Source organism: Rissa tridactyla, chromosome 4, assembly GCF_028500815.1.
Source record: "Rissa tridactyla isolate bRisTri1 chromosome 4, bRisTri1.patW.cur.20221130, whole genome shotgun sequence".
In the NCBI taxonomy this organism is placed as follows: domain Eukaryota; kingdom Metazoa; phylum Chordata; class Aves; order Charadriiformes; family Laridae; genus Rissa; species Rissa tridactyla.
This window is the reverse complement of record NC_071469.1, coordinates 12,723,311-12,740,503: the sequence shown is the minus strand read 5'-3', so window position 1 is coordinate 12,740,503 and position 17,193 is coordinate 12,723,311. Positions and strand designations below refer to the sequence as shown.

The 17,193-nt window shown below is 36.1% G+C and overlaps 1 protein-coding gene across 4 annotated transcripts in view; it reads right to left on the bottom strand.

Moving 5' to 3' along the window:
• Positions 1–17,193, bottom strand: part of SBF2 (SET binding factor 2) — a 270,051-nt gene that overhangs the window by 205,536 nt on the left and 47,322 nt on the right. For all 4 annotated transcript variants that reach the window (XM_054200805.1, XM_054200806.1, XM_054200807.1 and 1 more), the window contains exon 2: positions 13,134–13,222. In XM_054200805.1, coding sequence (XP_054056780.1) covers positions 13,134–13,222 — 89 coding nt within the window. The remainder of the gene's footprint in view (positions 1–13,133; positions 13,223–17,193) is intronic.

The window sequence follows — 17,193 nt, the reverse complement described above, 5'->3', positions numbered from 1 at the left end:
GCACTTGCAGTTCCTACAAAAAAAGCCAGTGAAAAGGATCTCTGGTTTTCTAGAGTTTTGAAGTGTTCTTGCAAGCTTATTGGTGAGTTTTGAAAGACAAGGTGCGGCTAAAATCCTCTAAAAAGGCTCTTTTTTTTTTTTTGGTTAAACTGCTTCTGTCTTTCCATTTTTTAACAACCCCAAAAATGTTTAATAAAACCAACCCACTTCAGTTATCTCTATTATTTCACAGACTGAACTCCAGGACAGAGCAGCTACGTGGTTTTAGCCGAACTCTCAAACAACAGCACCGTACTACTTGAAGTCTAAAGCCAAAGTCAGCACAAAAATCTGACATTCAATTACATTTTCCTTAATTACATCATTATTCACCTTGGAAGTAAACTGAAACATTTTGGAAAAACATATTATTGAACACTTGACTGAACACTAACTACTTAGCCTTTGCCACACAAAACACAAACAAAATTATGTTTGTGGCAGTCAGAATAAACACAATTTAATGCTGATATGCCTTCATCTTAAACCCAACTGAAATGTACTTAAATATTTATTAATCACATATGATTCCAAAGAATTTATTACTGCAATAAGCTTCCTCAGGCATACGTAAAATAACTACTTACTTTCTTCAGCTGAGGCATACTATTACAAAAAACTAACTTCAACAATCTTTCAAGCTTGATCAAACTCGACAAAATGATTGTTATTTAATGGATTTCCATTCATTTAATATCTCTTCAGTTATATAAATTGGAAACAGTTTCCTAATTCATGTGAAGTTCTCAACTGTATTATCCAAGAACAAAGAAAATTGTAGATACTCATTTATTATATTACCACCAGTTTTCCAACTACACAGTTGGAAATGCTGCTGGTCTTTTAGATGAAAGACATTCAGATATGAAATTACAAAAAACTAATCCTTTTAAGTAACAATATTGATCAAAGTGGAACAAGAAACAAATCTTGAATCTTAAAATAGAAAATTTTGAAGATGTGCTTATATAAATAATGCAGCCATAACCAAAACCAGGAACAAGTGATTTTTCCAAGCAATTTTTGTTACTCGGTGCAAATGTGATAACTCGCTGGAGATATTCAAAAGCTTCTCACATAGAAATTGCTGCTGCTAAGACACATTGGTCATACAAGCAAAATATCTAAATTGGGGGTGGGGGGAGAATGTATTCCACACACATTTTTTGAGAAGTCTTGCCAATTCCTCTGTTATTTGGGAGAAGGAGATCAAATTCAATATACAAGACATGAAACAGATAAGAAAATGGTCTAACAACAAATCTTAAAAATTGCAAATGCCAACAAGTCTCTACGAGTATATTACTGGGCCAGAATGAAGGAAAATCATTGTGAAATAAGCTTTTCTGGTATGTGGTTATAGCGAATAATCATGAGGTGATGCCGAGAACTAGACAAATCTGGTATTCGAAGAATGTTAAAAACACTGAGGTCACAAATGCAGACTGTAACTTTAGTACCCATTTCTTATCCCACTATTTTGATATTAAATCTAATTCATTCTTCATTCTAAGCTTATAAGCCATGATTTTAATGAACATCCCTCTTTTCCACATGCTATAATGTATGTGGAAAAGGAAACAATACAGTTAAAAATGAAGTGAGGTTGATTTTGTGTACGCCATTTGCAGAAGGGGAATATTGCTTGGTTTTAAAATACTATATTATAACACAGATTTTTCAGTAAATTACAAAAGCAGATATTCTCTCTCGGACCAAAGTTTTGTACTTATTTATATTTTTCAGAATAAAAGAATGTTTCCCGCACTTTTAGCTCACCGGTAAGCATAAGATAAAGCGACAAAATCATAACTGCATTGGGTATTTTTAATACTAAAAGCATATTTGCTTGATTATAACCCTGGGTAACATACTGCCTCAATCTATACAGAGTAATTACATAATCTGACCTTACCGCACCAGTTTGCTTTAGAGACACACTAGAATGGATTTGGGTTTAACTGCCTTTACTTAGGTAAAGGGCTAAAACTTTAAGTTCTGAAGACAGGGAGATGGGGGCGGTGGGGAGGGAAGCAGAAAGTTGAAGCCAGTTCTTTTATTAAATTTCCCCACAATTTATTGCAGAATGACAACAGGAATATTAGCAGCTCAGTAAAACAGCAGATCATTTTATTTGGGGGTGAGGGGTGTTATTACACATTATTTATTACATTAAAATTGCTTTATTACTGATTTTATGTATATACTGGTTGCTTTAGTTCAAGTAACTTGGCAGAGATTCAAGTCAGAATATGTAAACTTTCAACAAAAAGACAAGAGACATTTTTTACTGGAGGATAACTGAAAGCCTGTTCAGTATCTGAGTGTGATCTGTTTTTCATATCTCCTGTTGTTGACATAAATAAAGCATGGTTTCTCATGAAGGTTAAGGAACCAGCCAGTGCAAGGAAAAGAAGAGCAAGTAGTTTGAGGACACCTGTGTGACAAAACCTGGACAGAGAAGTTTCTTCAAAGACATCAGTAGTGCCTTAGTTAGATACATAAATCCAAAAAGATGGGGAGGGGAAAAAAAGAAAAAAAAAAATCACCTCAGGACCATGATCAAGTTTATGTTTTTAATATCCAGGGTAGGGGGGTCGGGTGTTGTTGTTTGACATTTTGTTTGTTACTTTTTCTTTTTTTTTGTTTTTGAAGTCACACAAAATGGAGATAGGTGCTGCAATATTTTTACATTAGGGAAACATGCAGAGCTTAGGTGACATTTCAAAGTCTACCCAATTTTTCTTTATCCCCAAGGGAAAACACAGTAGCTAAAAGAAACAAACATGACAGATGCAGAAACGAAGAAATCTGGTAACAGTAAGAGTCGCATCAAAGCAAAGACAGCTGGGACGTTGTACAGAAGGTGACAGGAGACATCATGTCCTATTTTCTCAGCTTGCATTAAAACCTGCAAGATTTGTGATATCTGGTCAGGGAAGCTCTTGAGTATAAGTTCCAAAAGCCATTCAAAAGAAGATTTGGGTATCAATGTTATTCTTCTTTGCCTAGGTTTACTCTGCAGCTCAGATTTAATGAGCTGCAGGCTGAGAAAGAACTACAAACCTTAAAAGGATCATCATACAAGTAGCATTATCCTCAACTAATACTGAACTGCCTTATCTCCAAATCTGTGAAAGCTGGGGCTTCAGAGATCCATGCTATAGGCCAGTTTAAATGCTCAGTTTATTACTCTATCGCTGATACAGAAATAAGACTCCTTTATAGTTTATCCCGGTGTCCATTACAGCTAAATAAAAGCACCTGTTCAAGTGACCCTGTGACAGCATATCCTTGAAAAACATAAAGACACTGCAACCAAACGTACCTGAAAGAGGTCTGTCTCAGCAACATTAAACAAGGCTGTAACACTTCATGGATCAGATTGCAGCATTAACACTCTCATCTTAGAAATTTGCCACTTCAAAAGGTTTTGGCCTGCATCAATTTATTTCTGACATTCACAGAGCAATAAAGACAGAGAAAGAAGAAAAGTTTTGCTAGGACAAGTCCAGGTAAACTGCTGACAAAATCATTAGTTACACAATACTGGTGCCATACTCAGAATTCATTATAAGAAGTCATGCTTATGGCAGATCCCCACTCAGAAGAATTTCCACACAAAAACAAAAATTCTTCATCAGTGAGTAGCCCTAAAATAAACACTTAGAAAATCTATCTGAATAGATTTATATTCTTCTTCCTCCTCTTAACACAAATTGTATTTTGCACATAAATGTAGATTACTTCTTTACTCTTTTTAACTTTTCTATGATCAAAAACAAACTCCATAAAATTACTATTTATTGACCTTTACTTAAAATAGGGATGTTTCTTCATTAAAATTCTCACGGTCACTTACAAATCATTACTAAAATCAGGGTATCAGAACTATATCATAAATTATTAATGACTATATTATTAAAGAATAATACAGAAGGAAGAGTACCATCTAAATAGCCCAGTTCACTTTTATGTCTTCTAACTTGCAAGTTCATTCATAAACTTTTACTTTCCATCTAAAACCACCAGCTTTTGTATAAAAGAAAACAATACGCTAGATGTTACTAGGAAACAGCGAAAAGAGTCTAAAAAAGCTGTACAATAAAAACTGAAAGATCTGAAAGTGGTTTTGCCAATCCCACGCAATTAGTCAAAAGACAGCATCAACATGCTGTACTGAAACAGTATTAAGTAGTCTTTGCTTTATAAACAAACAATCCAACACCCTCAACCTCAGGATTTATAAATTCAACTCCTTTTGACACTTAAGTTAGTGATAGTGCTTGAGGCTAACATGCTGCCCTTTGAAAAAAATTGGAAATACGCCTCCAACTCCTTTCCCTAGGACTCCACATGGCACGCTCTCAGCCACACAATGAACCACTGAAATCAGCCACTTCCTCCCCAAGCCTGCGTAAGTGTTTGTGCCAGGTGTGCGTTTAAGCCACCCAGCTTCTCAGCCCTGTACGGAGTCCAGAAAGGAAAATCAGAAGTTATACAAATTGGAAACAGTCTTTTTTTTTTGTAAATACTGTTCTTTTTTTGTATAAAATGTACAAATGCATCTCAAAAGTTTTCAAGTGTAAGAAGCCAAGCTTTAAATCTGCTGAGATGATTTAAGCCAGCAGAAGAAACCTGCATCAAATGTAACAAAATTTATACAAAGTACAAATTAAAAAGTTGGTCAAATTGGGGGGGTTGGGGAAATATCATGATATACAAGTCCTACCTATTAGAAATTCTTAGCACAAAAAAAAAAAACCAGCTTTAACAAAACACAAACTATTAACAAATTTGTTTCAGAAAAACGTATAATAGCCTTTATTTTCCATTTGACTGTTTTCTTGAACTATTAGAAAACATTCCAAACTGATTTATAGTCATAGGAATCAACTTCACAGATAGATAAATTATTTCTGGATTCCCAGAACACATTCAATGACCCAGTTCAAATTTCACAATCTTGTATTCAACCCAATAGACTGTATTTGATTAGACGCACATTATCTGCCTTTCTGCTCCTTCACACAACCCCAGAAAGGAAAGCTTTGTGACAACTGGATATATAGTTATAAATTCAATAGACAACGGGCTTGCTTTCTGGCTCTCTCCAAAACCACACAAATTTTCAGCTCCCTGCACAAACACATAGAAAAAACACCAAAACAAACAAACAAAACCCCCCAGAAATTTCAGTCAAAAAATTGGCTTAATTACAGCACTTCAAGCGTAAAAGAAGTTCCAATTTCTTACAGAAGGCTGACAAATAGTTATCTGTAATAACCAGCTGAAACAAAACATGGGAATTTGTAACAAGAAATTGGTAAGTGGTTCTGAGGTACTTCACTTCAGTGCCTTACTGGATTGGTACGTTTGTCCAAGTTTCATTTTCTCTCCTCCTCTCTGACAAGTTACAGGAACCTGATCTGACAGTGACAAAAAAAAAAAAACAAAACACAAACCTCTTAAGAAAAGGTTGCTGTAGACACCAGCAAGGACAAACACCTGAAAATCATGCTTGAAGACCAGATCTCATCTCTCATGGTAATCCACACAGATTTCTTCATTCATCATCACTGCAGTGTCTCAGTTTGGTATCTTCCCAATGAGTTACTACCATTTCTCTCTGCAGAGGTGCAATCAAGCAGGCAGATGGAGAGCCAAAGCCTCAGCTTTTCAGATTAACAAATCTAAAAAGAACATCAGGAGACTGTCCAAGCTATTCCCCTTTTCAAGCCATACTATTAGCCTCACACAAGTCATTCCTCATAGGTATCTAGAGTTAAAAGCAAATAATACTGCTCAATAATTTCAGTCTAGGTAGAGCGAGCTCGATCTATTTAAACGTTTCCTACTGTTTACACCAAATCTTTGCTACAGTATCCATTCCTTATTGCTTTTCTTATTCTCACAGGACAAGGAAGACAGTTTATTCCCTTCCTTTTATTTATCTGAAGTCTTCTCACGTCTAACCTCTGGCCATCTCAGAATAGCGTTTACCTTCCAAATAGGTGTCACTTCAATATTTTACCATTTTCACCAAAACTGTGGACTGCATTATGAAGTGTTCCATTTTTCTTTTTTTTTTGTTTGAAAACAACAAAAAAAAAAATAGATAAAACATATTAATTATACCCTTTCACAGTAGTCAAGTAAGACCAAGTTTTGCTACACAAGGACTACATGCAAGACCTTAGATTTCAATATAAAGTTATTTTACCCCGCTAGTCTACAAAATCCAGGAGCTAAAATCCATTCAGTAAAAGCAGTGGGATGCTAAAACCGGAATATAAATATTTTACAGCACAGCAGAGACATTACTGTAAAATACACCACATTTATGGTACTCTAAGATTTCCACTGGAGGTTAATATAGACAAGTTAAAGGAATATAAACTGAGTCCATAATACCACTCCAATAAAAAAGTTAGCTGCACTTTTGCTATCATCTGTTTTCTACTAACTGCTAAAAGCATCTGTACTGCAATATAATGAAAATGAAAGAATACCACAGAGCATTTAAGTGCTACACTGAGGTCTGTCATGCAGTTGGTTCTTTAAATAATTACATGTGTAAAGATTCTGGATAGGTAAAAGAAGTTTGAGTGAAAAGACGAAAAAACACTCTCAAAACCAAAATCTCTGCAGCTGACCAAGTGCACTGAAGGTTAAATGGATGCTGCAGAAAACCCTTTATTCAGATCCTTAAAAGCATTAATGTTGCAGAAAAATTGGCTTACAGATCAGCTAGCTAAGACTGAAGCATTTAAAGATTAACCCCCTTAAAACTTTAATCACTTCAGGCCTTAACCGGCTAATCTGCAACCCAGCTTGTCTCTTATGTCTTATTTTAAATAAGTAGTAAAATGTTCAAGTATCAGATTTTTTTCCTAGAAAAGATGCCTTCCACCAAAGGGGTAAAACAAAAGTAACACTAAGTGATCAGCACTGGAATTTTAAAAGTATTACTTTTGACAGCACGTGTAATGATTTTCAGAGACTCAGCATTGGGAATCTCCAAAATTTCAGAAGTTCACTATTTTAAAATCTGGCTTGCCTTAAAAATGTCTTCAATTGACTGACAGAAATTCTGTTTTTCAATGCAACTCTGAAGACAAACTAGTTGGGGGTTTTGGTGGGGTTTTTTTTAACAGTTTTTTTCTTCCCAACCCGATTGTGAAGCTCCATCAGCAGTGTAAATCCAAAGACCTCAGAAGTATAGCTGTCACTCCTAAGTTTTGTATATTATCATGCAGTGGAAATCTGTACAGGACTATGACGTTGGGTTTTGTCAAAAGACTGATGTCAGTCAAAATACAGATATACTTTGAAAATACATAAATACCACTCCTTACTCTCATTTGATTTTTTTTTTTTCATATCTCAGGTTAGTTGGAATTTGAAAGTTGAATTACATAAAAGATATACCTCATGTCTATTTAAGAATTCATATCTTTAGCTGCTCAAAGGTGCAGAAATGCTGAGATCTACAGCAAAGATAAGACTCTATACAAAGGAGCAATATGCTCACTCCAACACCACCAACTCCTCCTCCGCTGGGAGGAAGCAGGCATCCTACCAGATCTCAAAGGGACACATACAGCCTTTCTTCAGAAACATTTCTCTTAGTATCATAACACATTTAAGTTATCTTCAAAAGACTGTATTAAGTAGCAGTTTTTACAATTTACAATTAAATTTTATAATTTAAGTAATTATTTGGGTAGGTGATTAGCTTGTCTAGAAATGTATGTTCATTTCTGTACTTGCACATACTTGAAATGAAAATTACTAATTCATGACACTACTCTTACTAACACCACTACAGGTTACAGTGGGAAATTTTCTTCCCTGCTACTCAAACTGCACAAACGCATTATAGCTAGCTTAAACCTAAGACAACGTATCTATTTCTAGGTATGACTTTCATTGGCCTAATTAACATTAGCCTCCCAACTCTGAGTAATGCAGATGACATTTAGTTTAGCTAATTTAGCCCTGGGACAAAAATGAGTTTACAGTGTACCATTACATACCAAAGCTTCCTCCTTTGATGTATAACTAGTTATGATGTCTAGAAAGGTATACAGCAGAATTAAAACCGGATTATGAAGAAGAAAAATATGCAGAAACATAAAGCTAACTCATTCAACCAACACACTCTCTCAAGGATTCTTTCTACAAGCAACAACAAGAACTTTGATTATCCTAATTTTAAACTGCTCTCTCTGTCTCAGCTGATTTTAGAGGGTTATTTTTAAACTTCAGCAGTATCTGTGTAAAGCTGATATAACTTGTCTGAGACAGACAGACTGTGGAGAAGGATACCCAAACATGTTCATTTAAAGTACCACAAAGGGGCAACTATCAGACTGGTATGTTCTAACTGCGTTCTTCTGAAAACCAGTGACTTAATGTTCTTCAGAGCCAAATACTTTATTAACTTTAAGAACAAGCATAAATCTGTCTTTTCTCCTCAAAGTCAGCTTACTTCCATGAAACTTGAGGAACCTCACTTTGACTTGTATTTCTCAGTAAACTGCAGATGGACTGCTATTTGCCAGTAAACTGAAGATGCTCAGATTCTAAGCCGAAATTACAAAAAAAAATTCCTATATTCCTCTCAAATAGCCCACTGAAGTTTCCAGCTAATGGAAGAAGAGCATCGTACTGCTTTTGTAGTAACAGTCAATATGTATGATAGATAATATTAACAAATATCATAGCTTATTCTCACTTATATCACACAATTCGACAAATGGTAAAAAAGTATTAGGGCCCTTACAAGCTACTGCAATGATTGATAATCCATTACAAAACGTTCAGGTACGTTTCACAGCAATTTGCAGGTGGCTCACTTATCAAAGTTTCTGTATTCGGTTATAAACAGAACAAAGTTAAAAGCTGTGAAGCCATTAGAGAAATGGCAAATGCAAAGAGTGTAAGATTAAAAACAATGTCTTCAGGTAATTTGATGAGATGCAGACAAGTAGAAGCGCTAAGAAGACACACTGACCGAGAGCTACTGACAGAATCTTTCCCTCAACAGAGACTCATGGCTTTGCTCACTTACCCCTGACAACCAGAAGATACACAATTTATTTAACAAGACAAATGAAAACATTTGACTTCAATAAAATTTCATAAAGTGTATTTCTGTTAAATTTTGGACAATGTGTTTATTCCATAACTTATGTGTTTGTTAAACAAGACCAGAACGTAGCTAGTAAGCTACACACATAAAAATAGAAACAGTTTAAGTAACTCTTAATCCTTTAATACAGAAAATATATATATATACACACACCAAATATAACACCCTGCAGTAAAGTTCAAGCTGCAATTACATTTTATAATGACCCAATTCTCTACATATTTGTGTCAAATTAACAAAACTACAAACATAGTCAAGGCTAAAAGTTGAAAAAGGGTCATCACCTTTCCTAGATAAGATGTTCTCAAAGTGATCCCTTCTCACTCAGCCAAGGGCAGGTCCATTAGGCATAATTTTTCCCACATTAGCCCATTTTTCAAAACTAGGTTCAACAAAATGAAAAATACTATTTGCAGTGTTTTTATTATTTAACTTTAAAATTACCTGCACAACTCCACTCTCTACATTGTCTTTAATTTGTTTCAGAAATCCGATCACACAAATTCAAGCCCAGAGGGGTGGGGGACATGCAGGGCTGGGGAAAGAGAAGAGCCTTCCATAGAAGTCTCAGAGGATTGTGTCTATTAGTTTTTTGGCTGGAGCTTGGACTAACTGCATCTTTACAAGCTCTGAAGACCACAAGGGGTCCAAATAGGCATTTTCCACCTTAACATATTAAAGCTTGGGGGTGGGAGCGGGTATAGGTCTTTGCCACTATTTCTCCCTCACCTTCTTTCATAAAATGCCATTAACTACATGAATGGGAAACAACTCTTAGATCATATCATCCATTAGATGCCAAGACAAATTAGATAATTCAACCCATATTATTTGGTAAAAAAAACAACTTAAAAAAATATATCCAAATGTCCAAATTCACAGGCAAATAATTCTCTTTACAACAGAGCTGGGAGTGGGGGTAGGGGAACAGGGCGGTGAGATCTGAAGATCTCCATGATTTATGGCAGGAGGACTAACTTTTGACAGAAGACAAGACTCCAAAAGCAAATCTCCCCTCAATCCTATCACTAGGCATGAAAAGCTTTGTCCTTTTTTTCCTTCATGAAAACGTGAAAACACAGTGAAGAGAGCTTAACATGTTTTTCAGAAACAAACCATAGCTTTTTCCATTTCAGAGAAACCCTGTAATTCCTTAAAGATCTTCACTCAAAGGAGAGGAAGAACACGTAAGTGCATTTTAACTCAAATTACTAACTATTTATTATTATTCATAAATAGGTTTACCTTCATTCTCATACACATTTATGTCAATTACTCTATTTTTACCCCCCCAAGGTTTGTCTGTTACTCTCAATGATATTAAAGCTGCCCCTAAGGTGACAGAGAACCGTAACACAGCTTAACTTCCTTCCTTTCCATGAATTAATGTTGACTCACGTTACGCTCATTCAAAACCTTGAAAAAAAAAAAACATCCTGCCAAAATGTGAGTTTCATAAGTAATTTACTTTAGTACTTGATCTTTGCAATATCTCTGACTCCTCAATCTTAATTAATTAAAAATTTATTAACACGTTTGGACAGCAAATCAAAATTTCACTACTTCTGCCAACTGGCTGAATAGATGTCCTTAACTTTTAAGTTGTCAAATTTCATTTCGCTTGCAAATTTTAAAGCCTTAATGGCTTTGCCTAATGAGCCATTTGAGAACTGATACAGAAATAATGTTTTGTTCAATCACGAAAAAAAAACGTCTTCCTTTAGAAAGGTGTTTCTTGTAGTGCTAACATCCTACAGTTAAATCAGTGTAATTATTAAAATCTGTGAAAATATTTACTTCATAGCCGGCTAGGCTAAGTGAGATTCAAGATCTCAGTGGTTTTGAGCCTTGCCACATGCAGGGACGAGGAGGAGCGATGCCTGGGCACCTGACCCAGGCTGGCCAACAGAATTATTTCATTCCATGAACGTCACATTAAATATAAATTAGAAAGTTTGCTGTGTGGTTCTCTCTCCCCCTTGATGGCGGCAGTCCAGAGAGCTTATTGCCCAGTGCCGGATCCCTGAGCCCTTCCCTTCCTCCCGAAGCCGTTGCGCTCACAGTGTCCAACATTTGCTGTCCACTGCTGGGAGTGTGCAGCTTCCTACTGGTAGAATTGGCTGAGTATAATTCTTGTCTATCTTATATTAGTATCGGGATTAATACTGGTTCTTTAGTATTATTGTTAATTATTTGGTCTTATCCTATTAAATCTATTTATATTTCAACCCTTGTGTTTCCTTGTTTTCACCAATTTCCCTTGCCAGGTGGGGAGGGGTAATGGGGTGACAAAATGATTGTCTAAACGACAATAATATTGTCATGGGTTTTCTCAAACCACAACAAATTGGTAAGGAAGATCTGTATGACAAAAATGAATCTTAGTACGACTCAAACTCTTGCAGTTGTTTAAGGCAAGATCAAACCACACAGTTCAACCCCAACAGAGTGGTTAAAAAAAGAAAACACCCCTAAGCCTTGGCATCAAAGTTTATTTCTCTTCTAATGAGCTACAACTGTGCGTACTATATAAAAAAAAGCCACTTTATCTGAACTCGGTCAGCAGTCATAAAGCATGTGCTGGCTAGGCATGTATTAAGTCGAGAATTACCAGCTAGAGCAAACAGCAATTGCTATACAGAGTGGTCTAATGTTGTAACAGTAGTAGAAACACTTCAGAGAAAGCAGGAGCTTCCATTGTTTCAGCACAGCACTACATTGCTAAATGTAGTATTATGCAAGTGTACCACAAACACTGTAACTATCCGTCACGTGTATCAGAAATAATGCTTACACCAGTAATTAAGGTATGACATCCCCCCAAAACATAAGGCTTATGCTTGACTATGAAGAAATGAAAACCACACTGTTGAAGAAAACGAGCAGCCAGTCGCGTACACCGGCACACAGTGAATAACATAAACCTCTGCTATAGCAGAGAGCAAGCAGTAAACACCAAGATCCCCTCCCCTCTCCTTCACTGGAGAAGACAACACACGGCCAATGACACATCATGACTAAGCAAGTGAGCTAAGCATTGGTTGAAAGGTATCACACTGGTAAAAGCTTGCTATATGTCTGTAATAAATCCAGTGAAGAGTCCGTGTCTTTGTCCTCTGCAGCTGATTTTGTCTCACAGTACAAAGACTTCTATTGCAACATTTCCTATGGGCCATCTCCTTCTCTAGTTCCTAAATTCACAGCAGTAAGTTTCACTCCGACTTCTCAGAAATCTAATTTACATAGTATGACCTCAATATTTCATTTCTCTGCAGGATTTTTAGAGCCATAAATTTAACAAGTCCCTGATCCAGATGAGTAAGACATACCTTTTCATTGCATCTCACATCATGAGACCAAGGAAGAGAAAGAAGTGGTACTTAGTGAATTCTCGGAGAGGGTGTCTAAAAGAGATCACTGTACACTAGCCTTGTTCAGTGTACCATTTTTGTAAGCACCCGTTATGCCATCTGTCAAGGACAGAATACTGAGTAAAGACTAACCATTTTAATCAAGTCAGTGTATTGGCATATTATTTTAATTATTTTTTTAATCTACTATATACAAACACACATTTGTATTTATTTGAACACGACAACGAAAAGTCATCTGCCATCTGAAGGATGCTTCTAAAAATAATAGTCAATGATAAAATTACTGACACAAGTAAACATTCATTTTAAATACACTACTTCTAAATTTGCAGCAGACTTCTGTATTCTAGGAATATCTATACTTAGTGGTAAAGACCAGAATAAGTTATCTTCTGTTAGCCAAAATTCATATTCTTAAAGCTATTATCTATCCCCTCTACTCATGTAATTTCTATCCATTCCCTGTCGGGTTAGACAATACAGATTACTTCATGAAGGCAGATGTATCTTCCAATTGTATGTGAAAGAAATTGTAAAAATTACAAAATGTAGTGCAAACTTACCAACTCTATTCCCTGTGGAAAAGGAGTGTCTTCCCAGTCCTTCTGAGGAAATCTTTGTATTATTTTTCCCAAACCTTCTGTTGGGCCAGCTGAAAGATAAAATTCAATTACTTAGAGGCAAATTGGTGGAATTTAAATCACCATAGATTTAAGAATATTTTCAGAATATACCCAATATTAGGAAATTTTTTGCCACAAGAGGTAGAACAGTCTCCTCAAATGTGTCTTGCAAGTTATGTAATAAATACCGTCTTAATATTTTCCAGTAACAACACAAGGAGTCACTACACGAAATGAAGCTGCAACCTGCATCCAGCCTATGGCCATCATGTATTTTTTTGAAGTGACAGATGATTACTGGTAATTCTAGTCTGTCTCTACAAACAGTAGTAAGTTAAAAACTAATATAACTGATAATGTGGTATTTTAAAAACAAATCAAACATTTGTCAACAAGCGATCCTAAGAGAAGAAGTCTATAAATTAAAAATCCACACAATTTATCCAGGACACTAGTTTCTTGCCAGTATTTCTAGATGGTTTCCTTGGACAAGTCAGCAGTGATTTTCTACACAGAAAGAAAGGCGTAGAGAGACTGCTGATTTCTGATAACTTCTCTGATGCAATTTTCTTCTTTTAACCTTTCCTTTTTTTCAAAGCCACAGTGCTACAGTTAGTAAGCCCTTCAGAAACACCACAAATATTCAACTGTAGCACCCTGTCATCCCGAGTGGTACAGGAATCGACATACAAATATGAATTTTCTTCTTCACCTGCTGAAGTCCTGCAGTAAATATTGAAACAAATCATAACAGTTTTTATTGAATTTTAGCTCCGGGGTACACCACAATATAATGTGGCAAAAGTGAAAGCAATTTTTACATTAATCAATACTACCCCAGAGGAATGCTGAAAGCTAGGACAACTTTGAACTAAGCCACCACACAACATAAAGCATGCAATCAACAGCCTTCAACTTCTGCTTTCCACATTTAAAGCATGGTACAATAGTGGGAAGAATGATATGGAAGCAAGGTGCTATCACTACAAGCATGGATAAAGGTTTGATTTAAAATAAAAGCCGATGCTTCAGAAACCAGTTTTCATTAAATTACGCATAAAACTTCCTAAATACCAAAGCTGAAATTTGTAACCATTTAAAGTATCTTTTATTACTTTTAATAATCTATGCTGACCCATCACATCCAACTGGATCACCCTTTCTCTACAGTCGTATTACAAAGCTTTGATATTAAACATTTTGATTTTAAAATATTTTCTTGTGAAATTCTCAAAGCTATACTTCGATATTATGAAACAGTACAAATTGGTAGTAGCAGTCCATATGTGCTGCTTCCTCTGCAGTCACCCAAGCAGCAATGAATACATTATTTTCCTGGCTTTACCATAAAAAACAATTTTCAGTCTGACACAACTCAAGTCTGCTAGCATAAAGCAATTCATAAATCAATGTTATGGTGGAAAAAAATATGTTTCCTTTAAGCTTCCAGCTAATTTACAGTTTGACTTTGCTTCTGTCTTGAAACCCACAATAAATTTCACAGAGCATTTAGGAAGAATCAATCTGACAATTTAGTAAGAAGTATTTTCTCCAGTTTATGTATTTTTACACTTAATGTTCTATGATTTTCTCTTGAAAATAATTTGGGAACAGATGTCCTTGATACAATGGGCATATGAAATACACGGGGTGAACTCCAAACAGCAATCTCTGTCCCCAAGATAGCACATACTGATTGTGATTCCCAAGGGCAGCATGCTGAAGAACTGCCATCAGACAGGCTAAGCTATGAGATGTAAGCATCAGTAAGAGATGGAATCAGCAAGTTACAAGCCAAAAGAGATATCATATTTAGAGAGAAGCTGCAGAGGTGCTGAGAAAGCAGTTAGGAGATGCCAGAAACCAAGGAACAAATACAGACATGGCTACAGAGGCAGTTTTTGTGGGGAAAGGGAGGTCCATATCTTTTACACTGTAAGAACTGAATAGGGTCACTAATTTCACTTGTTTAAGATCAAGTGTTGTCCCACATACTCTTTCTGACACAGCATCTTCTACTGAATTATCACTTCTCTCCCCCCACTCATTCATCTCAACATCCTTTCAAAATTAGGAGGCACTAATGGAAAGGCTTTACCATTCCCTCCCTAAACAGCTCTCAGAACAGTCACACGCATTCCCTCCCCCAAGGCAAGCAAAGATACTCCTGCATTCCTCCTTTCTTCTATAGATATCCAGTACCTGTTTCCTTCTTCCATGTTAAAAAAAAAAAAAAGAACAGAACAGCTACATTTTCAACTAGATATGGCAGGAACTCATAAGTATTTGTTGCCAGCATGCAATAAACAGCCTTTAGCCTTCTCTGCTCTCCTCGTACCTTTCACATTGTGTGCCTCACTCAAAGAGCTCCTTCCTCCCATTCTTCTATGCAGTCGCCTACTTGATAGCCTCTACTACTCTCTGCTTCACTCTGAGGGTTGTCCCATCACCGACTCAGTATCAGAACTTGTTCCCTTGTTGAGCTAAAATTTCAAATTACCATGTCATCTGCATTTCTTAAGTCCTATCTTCATCAAATCTCTTCTTCCTCTAGTTGTCCTAATACTGTCAGGTAAAGCAAGAAAGAGACACAAATTCAGCCAAGACAGCAGTGAGCACAAGCACCCTCCAAGCAGAGCAGACCTTGTGGTTGAGAGGCCAAGAGCAAGAAAGGGCAGAATGACCGAGGTCAAGAGAGATACCAAGAGTTCCTGGAACGGAAGTATCAGAGAATTACATCAGCAAAAAGTGTTCAGTCCCTGCTATGTATAACTCCCCTAAGTTTCTCTGTGGAAACACAGGTGACAGTTTTCTTACTCTGAACCCACACCAGTTCTCAAAAGACTGAGACCTCTGACACTACCAACTACACCTATAAATAATGAAATCCAGGAAAGAAGCTCAAAATTTCTTCTCCTTCATCACATTTTGAAGCTACCAATCGCTCTAGTTCACTTTTTATTAGACTGATAGAAAGACACTACATACATTACCATCTAGGAACTTCTTTTAATTCAGAGTTAAGAGACGTACAATTTTTTAGTATTTATAATATTCACTCCTTTATGTCAAAATGTTATCAGTCTTTTTAGGTTACTTTCCTTGGAGGGCCACTAATGCTGGCCACCAGTGTTAAAAGACCTTACTGCATGTAATTCCATTTTGCTTTCAAGAAGGATTATAAACCTCAGTAGGAATTTACCTGAAAGAAATGCACCTCTGTCTGAACATTTTCTGAAAGTCAGACTGAACTTCTTACGCTACCTGAACTTGCACTTCAGTTCGTATCTAGGATCAAAGGGAAATCATTCCAAAACAACCAATAATTAACTGAAAGTTTCACATGCTGAGGAGATACCTTAGAATCATTATATATAGAATAAAATATTCCAAGTACTATTTAGAAAAAAAAATTTTGCACTTTTCTGCACATGTGTTATTCTTCTCTCTCAAGGAAAGCCAAGGAGAATCCTTAGCTTTAGGTTATTAGCTTAGCTAATAGACCTTACTCGATTTTTAGCATGGACCCTTAAATCCTTCTACTTTCAAATTGTTTTACTCCTCTCTACTACCTAACAGAGTTTCTGTAAAACACTCCTACATGCTTCAGTTTTTTTCCCTGTGGAGTACTGAAGGCAAGTAGCGGATGTTTTCAAAATTGCTATCAACTGGGTGCTTTATCGTGGTCTAACTGAAGCCACAGTTTTGAATCTAATTGAGTAACACTTCTCAGGAAGTTACTAGCTTTAAAAATAAGACGTACAAATACACACAAACTGGTTTGAGTTACTATTCAGCAAGAAGTAAGTGCTTTCAAGAGAAAGAAACAAGGAGTAGCAATAAGCTCTGGCCACTTGAAGACTGGTTCAGAATGTTCCAAATAGTTTTACAAGGTGACTTAAAAATATAATAGAGCACACTGTCATATTAAATTATATTCTCCTTGTAGTTAAGATTAGATTACCATCAGTACGATAATAACATGTGTCAAATCGCTCTG